Here is an 18,383-nt window from a genome sequence, read left to right on the forward strand (position 1 = left end):
AATTGCTGCCTCTAGATGGTTCTCCTCCTGGTGTCATAATACGAGAGGAACAACGAGCCCCTAAAAATAAAAAGAAAAGTTACGTTAAACTTTCTCCATTTATGTAAAATATTGTCAAGGAACTATGTGATATATTAGAGAGGAGTTGAGGTATAACTAGACATTCTATGTTTAAAAATCATTAACGTGTTTACCATTTTTAAGTCACAAATTAGTGTACAGAAATGCAACAATGTTTTGCTGGTTTTTTTTTTTTTTTTTTGGCTAATTTTTCATAGGAAATAAATATGGTGAGTTCATTATTATGTTATTTTTCTCTACACTAATAATAATAATATATTATAAATACTAAATTCGTATATAACTTGTACTTTACTTTCATATTATAAGTAATGGATATGCTCTTGTATGTTTACACTATATTGATATGAGACATGTAATAGTTCCGCAATTTATAAAATTTATAATGTATTCTAGTATTGTATAACATTACTTGGATATTGAATGTAAAATCTTATTGTTGAAGAATTCATATGATACATTTATATAAAACAAATTAAATTCTTTATTCGGGTCCATAACTGCAACAACTCTTTGTAGGGTTTTATTGAGAATTTTCCCGATGGTAACTTCATATTTGCTTTCCTTTTTTGATAAATAATCATTAATGACAATTAATTTGAAATATAAAAAATACCATGTTAATTAAACATTCAATGTGATAATCTAATTACTATATACATGATGCATTTTTTTAAGGAGCACTTGAGTTTAAATCCGTATGAGCTTAAAAATATTTAAATTCAGTCCCTCCTCATTTTGTATTAGCACTGTACTTCTCCACTTTTCATTTTCAATTACACTTGACTCTCTAATACCCATTTTGCCCTTGAAATTACCATATAATATGACGAATATTGTGTGTACTTCCGTTATTTTTATATAAATCTACATTATCTAATTATGTACTCCAAAATCATCTCGTTGTACCAAGAAAATGTTAGAGTCATGTGCCTGAAATTTTTAGTTATGTAGTAAAATCAATTATGGAAATTTAAACTAAAAAATAAGGCAAAACTCTAGTAGAACCCATAATCTAAAGTCGTTGATCTTATATTTATTCCAAACCATTCCCCTCACATGCTGCCCCTCGCCGTCGAAGGCCCCCACCAATGTAATCTCCACCGAGCCTCCCTTCAGGAACCTTCGCCACAGTCAGAAGTCTCTATCCACCACCCAGAGCTCTGCTTTTACTCACAATCTCGTAAAAGACCTCTCAAAGCGGAGTTCGAAAAATTAAGTTAAAGCTTATATTTTTGGTAGGATTGAATTTTGAGTTCATGGTGTGCTTGGATTTATTTTATTTGTGCCTCGATTGGATTCGTAGAAGCTTCAGTGGCGGGTCATTTTACTTTGATATTATATTACACCATCATGTCGAGTATGAGTTACTTTGATGTGTTTACATTCATAGTAAAATTATTGGAATGTGAAGCGGACGGTGCTTCTTGTTTTCTTTGAATACCGTAAGAAACTCAATATACCTCAAGCACATAACTTCGTACTCTTAAAGCAATTGTAAGAACTTCATATAAAAGTTTAAATGCCTATATTAATCAATGTAATTTTTATTAATATAAATTCAAGTAAACGAATGCGACATTCTATAGGCCATGTTATCAATAAGTATTATTTACATGTACGCATCAATGATTAATATGTTCCTTAAATTGTAGGAAGATCGAGTATGACTCATGCCTAACATTTACTCTATATACCTTCTAACACATTTATTTTTTGCTTGGACATTTCTCATACTTTAAAAAATGGTTGTAAAACAATCACAATACATAGAATATCATACGTCATCGGTTATGCACTAATTCTGGAATATCTATTACTACGGCTCACCACATGATATGTTATGTCATATCTATTCTAAGTGATATTTTCATCCACCGTTGAATATATGGATAAGTAATCTCATAAGTTGTTTAAGAAGTATCTGTTATTGCACGTTAACTTCCGACAAGAAATGTGTGATGCAATAAATTCGTAGTTGTTTGATCCATTAACAATCAATAAAAAAATATGGATAGATACTTAAGAACCCTTGTTTACAATAACTTACAACGTACTATCGTTGTAAATTTATATACCATTAATTTTACTTTGGATGAATTAATTTAAACTAATACGTACCCAAATATAATAGTTGTGTACATCTAGTAACATATAGTTTAGACTAATTTCCAAATAATTCTATAGTGGTCTTGTACAGATCTAAATTCAATGTACAATCTTTCAAAAGAAAAAAAAATTACAGTCACGAGAAACACACTAGCAATACCTACAATAAAGTTTCATTACAACTTCGTTGATTGTGTCCTAGACAACCATAACGATGCTCGTTCATCAAAGACATCACCTGTTGTCAGATGAAATCAAACATCTCGAAATAAAACAATGACCATGTTGAGCGCATCCAATTATTCCACAAATCGACTATATTGTTACTTTTATCCCATAATGAGTCCATTAGAATAGAGAATTCGCCCAATACTAGAGCTGCGATTGTGTAATAAAATTTTGGAGAAGTGACATATTATAATAAATGAAAAATATATTCTACACATACCTGAGTGCAAAGTTAACCACTAGGTACCGGGGAAAGTATCTATGGTGGGCTTTAAGAAATACGACATAGATGGATTTTAAAAGTTCCGAATATCTATCCGAAAAAATGTTATTTTTTTAATTATCAACAATCAACATGAAGAACAAATCTTAACTTCCAGCAAAACCATTATGAAATTTTATCACTTTTGGTAGACACCGTTGCATGAAACACGATTTTAACATTATTCAATATACAAGTACATAAAATAAATACCAAGGTTCATAGATGAGTAGTCATAGTATGTATCAATAAAACTAGGGCATTTCAAACAAAGACAACTTAGAATATTAGACAACAAGGGTACCTCATAAGTAAATATAAGTATACTACACTAGGAAAAAGTATCTCGGAAAATACCTACGCATACTAGTAGAAAATCAAAACAACCCCCTCTCCCCTCACAAAGCTTTTCTCCTATAAATACTGTCCCAACGAAAGGTCATAATTAAACTCATTTAGCAACTACTGCAATCATAATCTCAAATAGGAAAACAATTACCAAAACAATAGTGAAATATTTACCAACATCGGTTGCGACCCCTAACAATGCGGCCATATTCAACCAAAAAATCATAGCAATAGAATATTTAGAATTGAAATTTTCTCTTACCACATTCTTTTGGCGCCAAATAAACCTTAAGATTAGAAAATGGATTCGGAATGGAAACTTCCCATAGCACTGGAAAGCTCCAGGAACATTGCTCCACCTTCAGGTGCAACCTTAAGAAATTCAAAATTGGAGGAGCCAATTAATGGTGGTCCTTCAGTGCTACTTTAACATGCGGTCAAAGAAGTTGAGAAAAGGCTGGTAGGAAGTGAAACAGTGCAACAACTAAGGCGTCTCATTACCCAAAAAGGCACATTTGGCATAGATAAAAATAATGCACCAAAATATGATATTAGCGGAGACTACCGCACCTTATTATTTTTTATATATCAAATATAATTATTGTTTTAAGTAAACATCTTCTTAAACACCTCATTTTTATTTCTTTTAATAAATTTTGAAAGCGCCGAAGTTGGCGCCTATCATTTAAAAAAATAATAAGTAGGTGTCACAGTCAGCACCAAAGTTGTAATGACGTTTAAATTTAAAATAAATCTAGCTTACAAAACCAAGAGGGTGATGTTCTGCTATTGATGCATCATTCATTTGAAAAATCAACTCACTCATTTTTTAAAAAAAAATGTACGTAGGAAGAAGAGCTGATAACCACGCCTCTACTATAAAGTATTATTTTTTAAGAAAATGTGTGATATATTAGAGAGGAATTCAGGTATACCTTGACATTCTATGTTTAGAAGTCATTTACTTGTGTACGAATTTTAAGTCACGAATTAGTCTTCATAAATGCAACAATGCTCTTCAGTTTTTTCTTTTTTTGCTAATTTTTCATAGGAAATAAATATGTTGAGTTCATAATTATGTTCTTTTTCTATACAATAATAATAATAATATTGTATAATCACCTGTTTGTATAAAACTGTGACTTAACATCCATTTTATAAGTAATGGATGTTATATTGTTTTTTTACACTATATTGATATGAGACATAGTAGTTCTGCAGTTTATAAAAATTTAAAATGTATTCTATATTGTATGACATTATTTGAATATTGAATAAAATTCTTATAATAAAAACAAATTAAATTATTAATTCGGGTTCACAACTGTAACAGTTCTTTGTAGGACTTTATTGGCTGGTAACTTCATATTTGCTTTCCATTTTTATAAATAATCATAAATGACAATTAATTTGAAATATTTTAATCTAATTACTACATATATATATATATATATATGATGCATATTTTTTAAGGATAATTCAAAAAAAATTAATGATGCCAAGTATTGTCATTTCAAATTGAGTTTCTCAACATGTGTGATTGAAAATTAAAATTAAGACAAGGAAAAACAAAAAATGAGCCCTTAAAAATATTTTTATATTAATGTAATAATAAAAATTAACTTTATAATTTTTTTGATTTAGTAATAAAATTACTGTTTTTATATATTAAAGTATCAAAATATAAATATAAAATAATGTGATATTTTTAATATAAAAAATAAGTTTTTTTTAGTTAATACTTTTTTGAGATTTTTTTATAAAAAGTAAAATCTTTAAAAATAAAAATGCTCTAAACTAAGTTGTTTGCTTAATGTTTATAGAATACATAATTTTTTAAAAATATTATTAAAAAATATAATAAAGTACAAAAAATTTAAATATATACAAATAAAAATTAAAATAATAAAAAAAAAACCCAAGATATTTTTTCTATCATATTTTCATAATTTTACATATCTCATAACAAAAACATTATAAGTATAAAATTAAACAAGCATACTAAAACTTATAAACAAACACATAATAAATATAATATTTTAAAATTTTAAAATAAGATACTTTATTTAAAAAATAAATATATATTTTTTATTTATAAACTAATTTTATATATTTTAAAATTTTTATTAATAATAATAATATATTTATAGATTAGTATACATATTATCGAGGTTATATGGACCCCTAGTTAGAATGGGTCAGGGGTAAGGGCCCGTATGGCTCTGGCTCAAGATAGGTGGGCGGACTTTACGATAAAATTTAATAAATTTATTGACATTCAGACAAATTTTCAGTTTATTTTAGAATAGTGAAACTTGTTCGGTGTTTTCACTTCACATCAAACAACTGTTCTGTATTCAAACAAGGTAATTTTTGGTTTTCTGAATCAAAATTATTTTTCACTTTAAAAACTTGTTTCTGATTGTTTCACTGTATAATCTTCATAAATATTTTTACAGTCACTAAGATCATATGATTGCAATGTTCGTCAATTTTTTAAAATTAGGGTTTATGTGAACCCAATGCTCTTTTTGATATTTCAATTATGGTATTCATGCTTTCAATTTTCCTCCCTAATATACATATAGTTTTTTATGGGTTTTATTTACTATTATATATATATTTCCCATTTTATTGTTTTTTTCTATTTTCCTAGGTTGTGGGTTTGATTTTTTTTTTTTTTTTTAATTGAAGGATTTTATGTTTTAATTAGCATAAGATTTGTTATACAACACGTATTGATGAACAAATGATGTTTTTTTTTACTTTTTTTCCATTGGGTTAGTGATTTATCCATACGTGATTTTGACAATTTAATTGCAATATTACTATAAGATTTTGACAATATTACTATAAGAATAATGAAACTTCTTCGGTGTTTTCACTGCACTTCAAACAACTGTTCTGCATTCAAACAAGGTAATCTCTGGTTTTCTGAATCAAAATCATTTTTCACTTTAAAAACTTGTTTCTGATTGTTTCACTGTATAATCTTCATAAATATTTTTACAGTCACTAAGATCATATGATTGCAATGTTTGTCAATTTTTTAAAATTAGGGTTTATGTGAATCCAATGCTCTTTTTGATATTTCAATTATGGTGTTCATGCTTTCAATTTCCCTCCCTAATATACATATATAGTGTTTTATGGGTTTTATTTACTATTATATATATTTCTCATTTTATTGTTTTTTTCTATTTTCCTGGGTTGTGGGTTTGATTTTTTTTTTTTTTAATTGGAGGATTTTATGTTTTAATTAGCATAAAATTTGTTATACAACACATTTGATGAACAAATGATTTTTTTTTTTGTACTTTTTTTTCCATTGGGTTAGTGATTTATCCATATGTAATTTTGTCAATTTAATTGCAATATTACTATAAGATTTGACAACCGTGTGAAATGCTTGAGAATAAGAAGTTAGTGTTCACATCTATTAGAAAAAATATAGAAAGACGACAATTAATGTTATAATTTGGAATAAATACATATATATATATATTAAAAAAATTTGTATATAGAAGATTTGTGATTTTGGCACTTGATATACTTTTCGATCCAAAATTCACTTAATATGCTTTATGTTGCACTATTTTTACTTGTTCTTATGTTGGAGGACATCGTACAATTTTGCAAATAATGTTGTATATTGGAAGAATATACATATTAACTTGTCCAAGTTAGATCACTTAACGGCACCGGCATGTACTTAATCAGGTAGAATGCAAATTTTCACACAAATACATCAACAGTTTTATTATCTTACCAACTATAATTTTTTTTTTTTTCACGATTTCCCTTCTATGACAAGCAATATTTGAATTAAATTTGTTACCTATCAAACAGTTTAGTGTACAAACATTTTGGATCAACAATGCAATGTTTTTGTTGTGTTTTATTTGTTTGTAATTGTCTCACTAGCTTTCCTAGAGGATTTTTTATTTTATTATTCATCAAGAATATCTCGTCTGTTATTACATATGCCGTTTATTTATGCTTTAATTTATTATAATAATTATTCCTTTTCTATGTGTGCTATACTTAATTATGATTCCATGGTTAGTCCAGAGAAAAGGGTCAAAATGGAAGGCAAGACCGATGCAGTAATAACAGCCAAAGACACATTTTGGACTTCCTGCAATAGTTGCAAAACGTATTACGAATACCAAAATATTTATTTGAAAGAACTCTTGGAATGTCCTCGGTGCAGACAGCCTTTCAGGGCAACAGAGATTCATGCTCCTAATATAAACACCCGGGGCTCATCTTATTGGAATATCTCTCTCAATGCTGAAGATCTATCGACATTTTTGGGTTGTTTGGGGACTGTACCACCCCCAGCCAAGGAAAACTGCGGAAACATCACTTCAGGAATGGTGGAACCACCTCCAGCTCCAGCTCAGAATGTTGGATTGAGGAATCCTGCTAAGAACGAGCAATTAAAGAAGTCTGCTGAGATGAGATTTTCAAAAATCGACTTACGTGATGTTCTAATTAGAAAGGCCAAGGAGGAACTCGCAGACCACCTAAAAAATATCACAAAATGAGTGGCGGGATAGTATACAGAGGTACAAAAGCACTGGACCATATGTAAAAATAGAAAAAATAAGTATATGATTGACCAATATCCTAGAACGACTTAGCCAACACTTGGCCATTTCCGAAGCTAGAGATTATTGATGGTCTGTATGATTTTATGAATTGATGCCCAAATTGAAGTTTCATGTGGTGCTGTATTTAGTTTTGTTTATGAATTGAGGTCTGTATAATATATATTTCTGCAAGTTGTATATTTTCACAAATTTCTTGCACAGACAAAATATAAATGCTTTTGTGACTTAAAAATCCATGCAAATTTAATGTTGCTCCTTTTTGTAATGGAGTTACGCTATGTATTCGAAAAAGTTTCGGAATAGTTGCACCATCTCTGTTTGGATTACTTTATGTCTTGCAGTTATGTTCAAACGTTAAACATTCATTCTAGCTCATGATGCAACACCTCTTTTCAGCCTTATTCTTGTAATTTTTCATTGGTAATATAGATGTTAAGTTTATCATGAATTTCCTTTCCTAGATAATAAATCATTAATGACAATTAACTTAAAAAACAGGTGATAATTGGGATGTTCATTAAACCTTTAATATCTAAAACTATTTATTATGTGATGCAAAAATTCAAAAACAACTTAATCCAGATCAAAAGACTAAAATGTTTAATGACTCAAGATATAAAACTCCACAACATTTGTTTCATCTACTTTTTTCTGAAAATAGTTTCTTCTGTTCCCTCAAATCATCATGTCGGCTCAGTTTTTGGCCTCATTTGAGTACTCAAGTAGTTTGATATTTTGAGTGCAAGTAACTCTTGAACTAGTGCATGACTAGGTATGACCACTGAATTCAAAGAAGACAATTTTGGATGTGTAAATGTTTTCATGAATCTAGATTATTTTTCAATCATAAGTTGATTGATGATTGTTTCGCTAAGAAATCTTTGTAAAGGATCGTCACTACTGTTATTATCATATGACTTGCAAGCTATTTGATCATTTGAGAAAGTTAGGGTTTCGTTAACCTCAATGCCCCTAGTGATTCTCCGCTCTAATATTATCCTTGATGTTACTTTGTTTTATTTCATTTAAATTTTGCTTCTCCTTTTGGGTTTATGTTTCAGTTCGCATCACACCTGGAGATCTGAAGTCTCGTTGAACAATTTAGAATTGTAATTTAATCACTCATCTATAATATGGAATGCATGTTTTCATATAATTTTGTGTATATAGAATGAAAAACTAGTGATTTTGGCGCCCACATATACTTCAATAAAAAATTCATTTAGTATGTGATATGCTATTTGTGTTTTGCACTAGTTTGGTTTATCCTTATACTTTGAGGGCGGCATCGAATTCCACATATAGGAAAAATATAAATAGTGACTTTATGTTGCATACGTAAGGTCATATACACTGCAGACATGTAGTTAAATCAGCATTGAATGCTTATTTTTCTCATTGAATTACATCAATATATATTATCTTACTATAAGCTATTACTTTTCCTTCGGAACTTTCCTTCTATATTGTCTAATCTTCGAAATTGAGTTGTTACCCGTCAATAGAGTAAATTCTTAATTGCAATAATTGTTATGGATATATGGATTCTCATAGTTCAATTCATCAGTTATTATATGTTTTAGTTTATTAAGTTTTCTTTTTTGTATCTTTTTTCATTTGTCCCATATAAGCACTAGGTAACTATGATTGCAGTATTTTACGGGGCAAAAGGGGAACCATGGAAAACAACAAGGATAATCCTATATATAGTAAGATAGTATTTGGGTATTGAATATAAATCTTCACCTTGCAAAAGACTGACACTTCATCTCCATTTGTTGACGATTGTGTAAAATTTGATTTGAAGAATTTCTCCACTGTTGCACAATATTGTTATGGAATCATGCGATGTATTTGAAAGTAGTTGAGTTATTAGTGCACTTTCCATGTTTAGAAAATTGTATGTCTTTTACTTACGTAATGTTTTTAAGCCATGGATTAGTATGCAAGAATGCAACAATTCTTTGTAGATTTTTTTTAGGTAATTTTCTATAGGTTAAATGAATGTTGAGTTCGTTACACTACAAAAAAATAGTATATTTGTAACGGAATTTCATCACTAAAGATCACGTAGCTAACGTCATTCAATCATTAATTCCGTCTTTAATATCATTAGTAACAGAAAAAGTGAATTTAAAGACGAAAAAAACTCGTTACAAAAATAACATTTTCTTGTAGTGTTATTGTATTTGTTTCCCATATAAGAAAATTTGATAATTAATTTTGAAAATAAAAATATTTGGAAAGCTCATGAAATATTTTATGTCGAAAACTCGTTATTTTTTGTTGTAAACTAATAAAAAAAAATGAATCCAAATCAGATCAATTGTCATTCCAAATTATATTTTCAGTATGTTTAGTTTTATTTATTTATTTTTATTTATTTCTCAATATTTGGTTGATTATTGACAAGGGTTAAAATTTAAAACTTAATTAGAGATTTCAAAAAATCTCTCACTAAAATGCAAGACAAAGTTTACAAAGCACATATCTTCAAAATTAGAACATTTTACTACCTTAATATTCATCTTCATTTTCTGAAACTTCCTTTTGTTCCTTAAAGTCCTCATTTCATGTAACTTTTTCTTCATTTTATTTCTTAGATCTGCTGTTGTTATGTATTTCGAGTGCTACAACTCTTGAGTTAGCGCCTCAATTAATCTGACTCTTGAGTGGTCGCACTGCGCTGGACTGCCACGACAACTCTACCCGGATGGCTGGTAACCGTTAAGTTGAAGAAATCGAGCCTTTTGATGTCCGTGGCTCGAACCATGCGGCCACGTACCGTTACCAGCTTCTACGAGAATCTTGATGGACACTTGTCGCGCGAGTGCGATGAATGAAGCTAGTAAAGTTTGATCAGAGCTGGCGCCATCGATGGATTCAACAACAAGCACCACAATACACACAGTGATTTCGATTAACACGTAGCAGTCGGAGCGCTCGAATTTTTGACACCTGAGAAGCTTCCACTGCCACATGTACATCAAATACGTAATTCACATGGGTCGTTTGGTGGGACTTTTGTTTGTTTGCACTGTGGCTGTTGCGTTCCGGGACTATAAATTAGGGGCCGGCCTACCTAGGGTTTGCATCCACCTCTCATAGATTCTTCTATTCGCAATCTCAGGTTTCTCAGATTTTACGGAAACGGCAGACAGATGACAAGCAAGCGGCAGCGGTGGTGGTGGTAGCGGTTGCGGCAACGGTAGCAGAAGTGGCAGCCGCAGGCTCCCTGTATCTCCAGAAATCGGAGAGAGGCGCCGATTGAGGAGACGCCAGATGATTCTCGGCGGTTTCACTGCCGTCCTAAACCTCGCAAGAGATCCGATGACTTTCTTTGGGCACCTAGACGGCGTCTCCGGCTGGGGTGGGGCACCACAGGCCGCTTCTAGCTCTCGAAGCGGCCTGCCATCGTCCCCTGATATCAGATCCACCCTCACCACCGCCGCCACTGCGGATGCCTCCGGGACGGTTCCATCAAGGCAGCGTGGTGCCAGTGGTGGGGTGGAGGACGACGATGAAGTCGTTGCTGTGGGGTGTGTTGTCTGGAGCAACGAAGCCAGATTTCCGCCACCTAGTAACCACCAGAATGCCCCATCTAGGGGTTTTGTTGGTTCTAGCAGCTCCTCCGCCCTACCTAGGGTTCCGCCCAGAAATTGTTCGGCGCCGCCGCTTCGATTGTTAGGGCGATGGTGTTGATAGGGCACGATGGAGTGATGGATGACGCCATTAGCATCTGGATCCACCTTTGGTCGCCGGAAATCGCCAAATTCAAGCCCGTCCACTACTTCGGCATTTTTTTATGGCCATAGAGGATCTCAGGTGAGTTTGTATGTTCATATTACAGATCTGAAATCTCAATCTTCATATTTAACTAGATCATTAATTGTTCCTCTTTTGTGTGTCAGTGCGCCTTTATGTGCGAATCGAGGATGCATGAGATCCTCCGGGAAGAGATGGACCGGGAAGCCGCCAGATGAGACCACATCGGAGCAGCCTCGTCGTCGCTTCTCCAGGAGGCATGGACATGCATCTTCAATCGGTGCTTCAGGAGGATCGAGATGATGGCGACACCAACCCGCCAGTTCGGGTCCTTCGCCGGCTGCAACTGCGACCGCACCGAGTTGGTCTACTTGGGGATGACGGCGGTCGTTGTGGTTCTGATGATGGAGCATATCATCGTCGCCAACTGCGGTAACTCATGCGCCATCCTCTACCGTACAGGAAGAATAATCCCACTCACCGACGACCATCAGGTACTTAACCGTCGACTCAATTTTTGGGTTGTTTTGGGTGTCTCAACCTATTCATCATCTTGTTAGCGCATTTTGTGATTTTAAAACAAAGATTTCCATATTTTTTTTTAGTTTTGTTAGAATCGGTTTTTTTTTTTAGTAGTTTTCCTCCACAATTTTCCTCCTTCAATAACATCCAATATTTGTCAAGGACATGTGGCTTGTCATAGCTGAATACAGCAGTTTTTATACACTTTAGTTTATTAAGTTCAAATTTTTCTATCACTTTTCTTTTTCTCAAATGTCCTCTTGTAATTATAAATACAGTGTTTCACGGTGAAAGGGTCAACAATGGAATGCAAATAGAAATCGAGTGTAAGAACAATTGACTTTCTCAGCACAGACAAACTTGACTACTAACTAGCAAAAGCCGGATACATTTTGCACTTCTTGCAATACGTGCAAGTCACGTTATGAGTACTCTAATGAGTAGGAATAAGCCTCTGGAATGTCCTCAATGTGAACATGCTTTTATGGCATCTGAAATACCTGCTCGCAATTTAAATGTTGGGTGCTCACGTTATTGGAATTTCTTTTGGAACCCTGAAGATCTATGCATCTTCTTGGGTCGTGTAAGAAGTGTGGCACATGCAGCACTGGAAAGCTGCAGGAACGTTGCTCCACCTTTAGATGCAACCTTAAGAAACCCAAAAATGGAGGAGCCAATTAAGAAGAGCGGCTGGGGTGGTCCTTCATGTGCTACTTCAATATGCACTCAAAGAAGTTAAGAAAAGGCTGGTAGGAAGCGAAACATTGCAACGAATTAGGCGACTTATATGAGAAAGTAAACCTTGATAATTTTGGGGGTACAAAGAAGGAACCTCCGAAGAAGTTCAATACAAAACAAGGCTGGTAGGAAGCGAAACAGTGCAACGACTTAGGCGTCTTACGAGAAAGTAAACCTTGATAATTTTGGGCGTACGAAGAAGGAACCTCTGAAGAAGTTCAATACAAAAGGCCTATCTCGTAATGAATTGCCAGAAGTTATACAGCGCATATTGATGAATATATGATTTTTTAGTTATTACTTCTTTTTTTTTTTCTTTTGCATTGGATCAGATATTTAAGATAGCTTAAGTTTTGTGCTTTTCTATCCGTATGTGATTTCTGATTATTTAATTGCAACATTACAATAAGATTTGACAACCTTATGAACTTATTGAGAATTAGAAATTAGTGTTCAAATCTATTAAAATTAAAATATATAGGAATGTAACAATCATTCTTATTGTGTTGTTTTAGAAAGGGTATCGAAACTTTATTCTTTTAACAAAATTAGTTATTAAACTTTTGGATTCATGTAACAATGAAAATATAGGATTCAAGTTGAAAATTAAGACATACTATATATAAAACAACAAAACAAGCTTAGTTCAAATAGGGTCAGCCCTAGATTTACTCAAACACAAACAAACCACCCTACAAACAAGATATCGGCCATATACAAAGCCTCCAAACACTGCGACCACAACCATTCCCAATTTCTCTACTATCAAGTTTGAATTTTGTAGAAAGATGGTTTACTGTGATACTTTTTGTTGGATTTTTAGTCCATTGTATCCACCCCATTAATAAGGCACAGACACACCTATTACTGCAGCCTATGAAAACTAGACCCAAACCCATGATCTAGCCTGTGACCCGCGACCCTTGGCCTGACCTGTGCTCTTGACCTGCGCCTGCGACACGCCGAGTATCCGTGTCTTTCTTAGATGTTGCGCTGGCCGTCCGATTGGAGGTTTTAATCTCGACCGTTGGATCTCTTTTAACCTAGATATATATATATATATATATGAAGGGTGAGATGTGGCAGCCGTCATTCGATACAATCTCTTCCTCTCTCTACAATAGCGCCTCCCTAGCCTCTCTCATCCTCTCTCTCACAATCCCTTCCGGCGAAAATTTTTGGACGAATACACGAAAACCTACCCTAACAACCCACGACAACCACAAGAGGAACCTCAAATAGAAGAACACAAGGCGAAAAGAGTGATCAAAACACCTACGACATTGAACGAGCCCTTTGCAGCTCGAGCTGCAATGTTTCGAGCTGCAAAGGGCTCGTTCAATGTCGTAGGTGTTTTGATCACTCTTTTCGCCTTGTGTTCTTCTATTTGAGGTTCCTCTTGTGGTTGTCGTGGGTTGTTAGGGTAGGTTTTCGTGTATTCGTCGCATTTTGGGTGTTGTATTTGCGTCGATTTGTGTTCCGTGTGGTTTGGGCACTAAGCCTAAACCAAATTTTGTGCAAAATTTTCTACTGATTTCGTTAAATAAAATCTCGATCTCCTTCTATATTTTTAATAACACTTTGATTAGTCTAACTATTGTAACTTGTGTAGTTAATTATAGACTAGTCACCTATGTTTTTTTTAGAAAATTCCAATTATTTTTGTTTTTGCAACGAAAAATTTGTTTAATATGGGCTATAATGACACACAAACATACTAGTTTTGTGACTTAGAAAATTAGGTGGAAGATTTGTTGAATTTTGGGTCCAAAAGATATAGAAACCCCAAAATTTTGCAATCGATTACCCAATCCCGCACTTGATACAACCAATTTTGTAGCCGACCATATAATTTGGTCCACTCATATTTGGAGGATGAATCTCGACTGTTGGATTAAGTGTACACCAAATTGGACTCATCATTACTCCAAAAATCCTAATATAAAGATACTAAACTTGTCGACGCCATTCATTCACTCACCTTCTCTTTCTCTCTTTTGCTGCGCACTTATCCCTACAATCTAAAAATCCACTTGCGATCAATCCACACATTCTTCTTCTCTATTAGCCCTCTACAATCTTTGTCTTGCTATTCCTGATGTGTGGAACTTCCGAGATCTTCTGTTCCGCTGTCGTCTTGACTCTGTCCATGCCGTCTTCGATTCTGGTGATTCAATTTAAGCCTTTTATATGTTCGTGTGTGATATTTCATTCACTACTTTGCGATTAGGCGTAGAGCCACTCTTTCTAGAGGATTTGAGGCTAGTATATGGTGTGTTTGTTGTGATTTGGTTGTATTTTGGTAGGTTAAGGTCTCTAGTGTTTGATTTGGGTTTTTATTGGGTGTCTGAGCCTATTTCATCATCTTGTTAGATGAGGGTGTGATCTTGAAACAAAGATTTCAATATTTTGTTAATTTTTTCTGAATCATCTAAATCAATGTTAAATGTAAATTTTCGTTGGAATAGACAACTAGTTTCCTTCACAAATTTCCTTCTATAATATTTATCAAAGACATATGGATTGTCATACCTAAATTCTAGGGTTATTATACACTTTAATTTATTAAATTTTTAATTTTTTATCTCTATTTCTTATCTTATACATCCTCTTGTAACTATTAATGCAGGGTGAAAGGGTGAACAATGGAATGCAAATAAGAAAAAACCTACGTCTTCGTGGAGGGCAACAACAGCTAACTTATTCGCTTCACAGATTTATGATCAATATACTAAAGCTCAAAACTCAGTGCAGTCGAGCTCGACTGCTAACCAAAAAAACCCAGATACAGTTTAGACTTCTTGCAATACGTGCAAGACACATTATGAGTACTCTAATGGGTATTGGAATGAGCTTTTGGGGTATCTAAGTGTGAACATCCTTTTATGGCAACTGAAATTCCTTGTCCTAATTTAAAATCTGTGGGCTCACTTTATTGGAATTTCTCTGGGAACACTGAAGATCAACCAACCTTCTTGATTCATGTCAGAAGTGTGCCACTTGCAGCACCGGAAAGCTGTAGGAACATTGCTCCACCTTTAGATGCTACCTTAAGAAATCCAAAAATGGAGGAGCCAATTAAGATCAATGGTGAGGGTGGTCATTCAGGTGCTACTTTAACATGCGCTCAAAGTGAAGAAAAGGCTGGTAGGAAGCGAAACAGTGCAACGACTAAGGAATCTTATGAGAACGTAAACCTTGCTAATTCTGGACATACAAAGAAAGAACCTCTTAAGAAGTCTAATACAAAGGGCTTATCATGTGATTCTTTACTTATAGTTTTTATTGAGGTAAACCTGAACCTCGTTCTTTTTTGTTTTATATATGTTTTTATAGTTTTTAAATTTTATCTTTTTTTTTCTCAGTTTTTTTTTTCTTGTTTTTTTAGGGGGTGTAGGGTGGGGTTGTTTTAGCTTGCATTTGAGTTGTTTCTGAATGAGTTTTAGGTTTTTATTATTTATGCATAGGGCCAATGATTTATAGTAAGTAGCTAAAAAAAACTTAATTTTCTATCCATTTTGAGTTTTAAGATTTTATGGCCACACTAGATGATATTAAAAAACTCAATGAACTGTTGATAATTTTAATTTAATGTTTAGATCTACTATGAATATGCGGCAAAAAATCATTCCTATATTGTAGAATTCATAGTTTTCATATAATTTTTTGTTTATAGAAAGATAGATAGTAATTTTATATATTTTGTTAGTTTGACTTACCCTTGTATTTTGAGGATATAATCTAACCCTGTAAATGAAGCCATATATAGGACCGATATGCATTCTAATTTTGTTTCACAACCTAGATTATACAATGACGCCAACATGAAGTTTAATCAGCATTGAATGCTAACTTTCCAACTTAGATACATAACATACATTATCTAACTGAGCTCTTTTGCCTAAATGACTTCCCTTCTATACCATCGAATAGTCAAAATAAATTAGTTACCTAAGCAACCGTGTCATATACCAAACAACAAGATGGATTCACATTACAATTTAGCTGAACAATGCAATGTTTTTGCGTGTGTTTTATTTGTTTGTAGCTGTCTCGTGACTGGCATTCCTAAAGGGTAATAATTTTATAATAGAGTATATTATTAATTTTATTATTTATCAAAAATATCAGGTTTCTCGTACATCACATATGCATTAATATGTGCTTTAATTACTTTATTTATTTAATTTTTTTTATGTGTGCAATTATTAATTATCATTGCAGTGTTTGCTCGGGAGAAAAATGTCAGAATGGAAGGAAACCGGGTTGAAGTCAGTCAAAGACACATTTTGGACTTCCTGTAATACGTGCAAGACATATTACGAATACCATAATACATATGTGATGATTGATAACTAAAATTTGTTATTGTAGTTTGTATACAAATTCACAGGGAATTTTATTCGAAAATCAATGAGTAGATTTTTATAGGAAAACGATCAGATATAGCAATTATGTGGTTGTAGACCCTGAATAGTTGTCACAATTATTTATACTCTTTTTACTGGTGAATTTCCAGGTCGAACACAAGGATTTAAAGTCATGAATTTCAATGGTGAAAATATTGGAGAAATCGACGAAGGATACAAGAGAGGGTCCGCTTGAAGCGGGCCTGAATTTTAACTACTAAAAGCAGTAAATAAAGCAATAAAGATGAGGTGAACGGAAACGAGCGAAGCGAAAGCGAGAGGTGGAATTCCAGTGATAACCAGATGATCGGGACATGAGCGAAAATGGGGACCAGATGATCGGGGCATGGATGAATCGTGGTTACTAGAGGATCGGGGCGTGAGTGAGCGGCATATTATATATATATATGTATATGAGCGAATTAGAGTGAATGAGAGGTGCTGTGTCTGATTTGTGCGTTACTAAATGGATAGATTTCCCTGGATGTAGTGAGCGACTGACGTAAGTGTGTTATCGGAAGAATAAATGTATATTATGAAAATGATGAGAGAAAGATGTTGTAATTATATAAACTAGATTATAAAGAACTCATCGTGTTGGTATTTTTGACCTGGGGGGATTTACAACAAGACTTCAATGACACCCAGAATTAAGACATTATAAGAAAGAAACCCTACTGTCACTAGGAATTTCTACGACCTAATAGACCCCCGTCTATGTCCCATTAATTTTCCCAATTTCTGCCTCATTAGTGACTTTACCCCCTGATGTTACTACTATTTCATCAGAATCGAATTTAGCATAGCAGTTAAGCAGGTCGACAAGGCTCCCGCGTACTTAACTACATTGAACTACTTTGAAACCGCTTTTGGCGCATAACAAGGCTTAATTAATCAATTCTTCTCTCGCTCTATACCAGTGATATGAAATTCTCTAAACTTGATTTATATAAGTATGGAAAATTGTGAAAGAATTTAATTCGAAGAAGTGAATGATATTTCTTTATATACTATGAAAGCGCGAAAAATTAGACTACAAAGCTGTAAATGAAAGCAGTAATCTAATCTAAGAAAGCAATAAAGACGCGGCCAAGGGAGAGGGAAGACCCCTACTCCCTTGGCCTTTCCTGTGGAGAACTCCCTGACAGGGTTGGAGCTCTCGGAAACAGGAAGACGACGAATGCTATATGTATGCTGAAATCACCAAAGAATTTGATATTTTTACATAAAGATATCTGGCCCTATTTATAGCAGGTGTAAAGAAACGGTTGCAAGTAGCTGTTAGGCAGTTCCAACTACTGGGCA

The 18,383-nt window shown here is 33.3% G+C and overlaps 1 protein-coding gene and 1 pseudogene across 1 annotated transcript; both read left to right on the forward strand.

Annotated features, from left to right (window-relative positions):
- The first annotated feature begins 10,926 nt into the window (after window positions 1-10,926).
- LOC127254381 (probable protein phosphatase 2C 68) lies at window positions 10,927-12,117 on the forward strand (annotated as a pseudogene).
- A 2,336-nt stretch (window positions 12,118-14,453) lies between these two features.
- Window positions 14,454-17,704, forward strand: LOC127254739 (uncharacterized). The gene is made up of 4 exons (XM_051279994.1): window positions 14,454-14,836; window positions 15,299-15,959; window positions 16,894-16,969; window positions 17,189-17,704. Exons 2-4 carry the CDS (start codon window positions 15,555-15,557, stop codon window positions 17,272-17,274), a joined length of 567 nt encoding a protein of 188 aa, XP_051135951.1. The 5' UTR covers window positions 14,454-14,836; window positions 15,299-15,554; the 3' UTR covers window positions 17,275-17,704.
- Window positions 17,705-18,383: the final 679 nt, after the last annotated feature.

The sequence above is a fragment of the Andrographis paniculata genome, unplaced genomic scaffold (assembly GCF_009805555.1).
Source record: "Andrographis paniculata isolate CXL003 unplaced genomic scaffold, ASM980555v1 Contig52END, whole genome shotgun sequence".
Lineage (NCBI taxonomy): Eukaryota > Viridiplantae > Streptophyta > Magnoliopsida > Lamiales > Acanthaceae > Andrographis > Andrographis paniculata.

Bases quoted from the DNA above. Each gene is read 5' to 3' on its own strand.
- LOC127254739 (XM_051279994.1), top strand. From the start codon at position 15,555: ATGGCAACTGAAATTCCTTGTCCTAATTTAAAATCTGTGGGCTCACTT. The intron at 15,960-16,893 runs GTAAACCTGAAC...TTATCATTGCAG, and splicing joins TACTTATAGTTTTTATTGAG to TGTTTGCTCGGGAGAAAAAT. The intron at 16,970-17,188 runs GTAATACGTGCA...GTGAATTTCCAG, and splicing joins AGACACATTTTGGACTTCCT to GTCGAACACAAGGATTTAAA.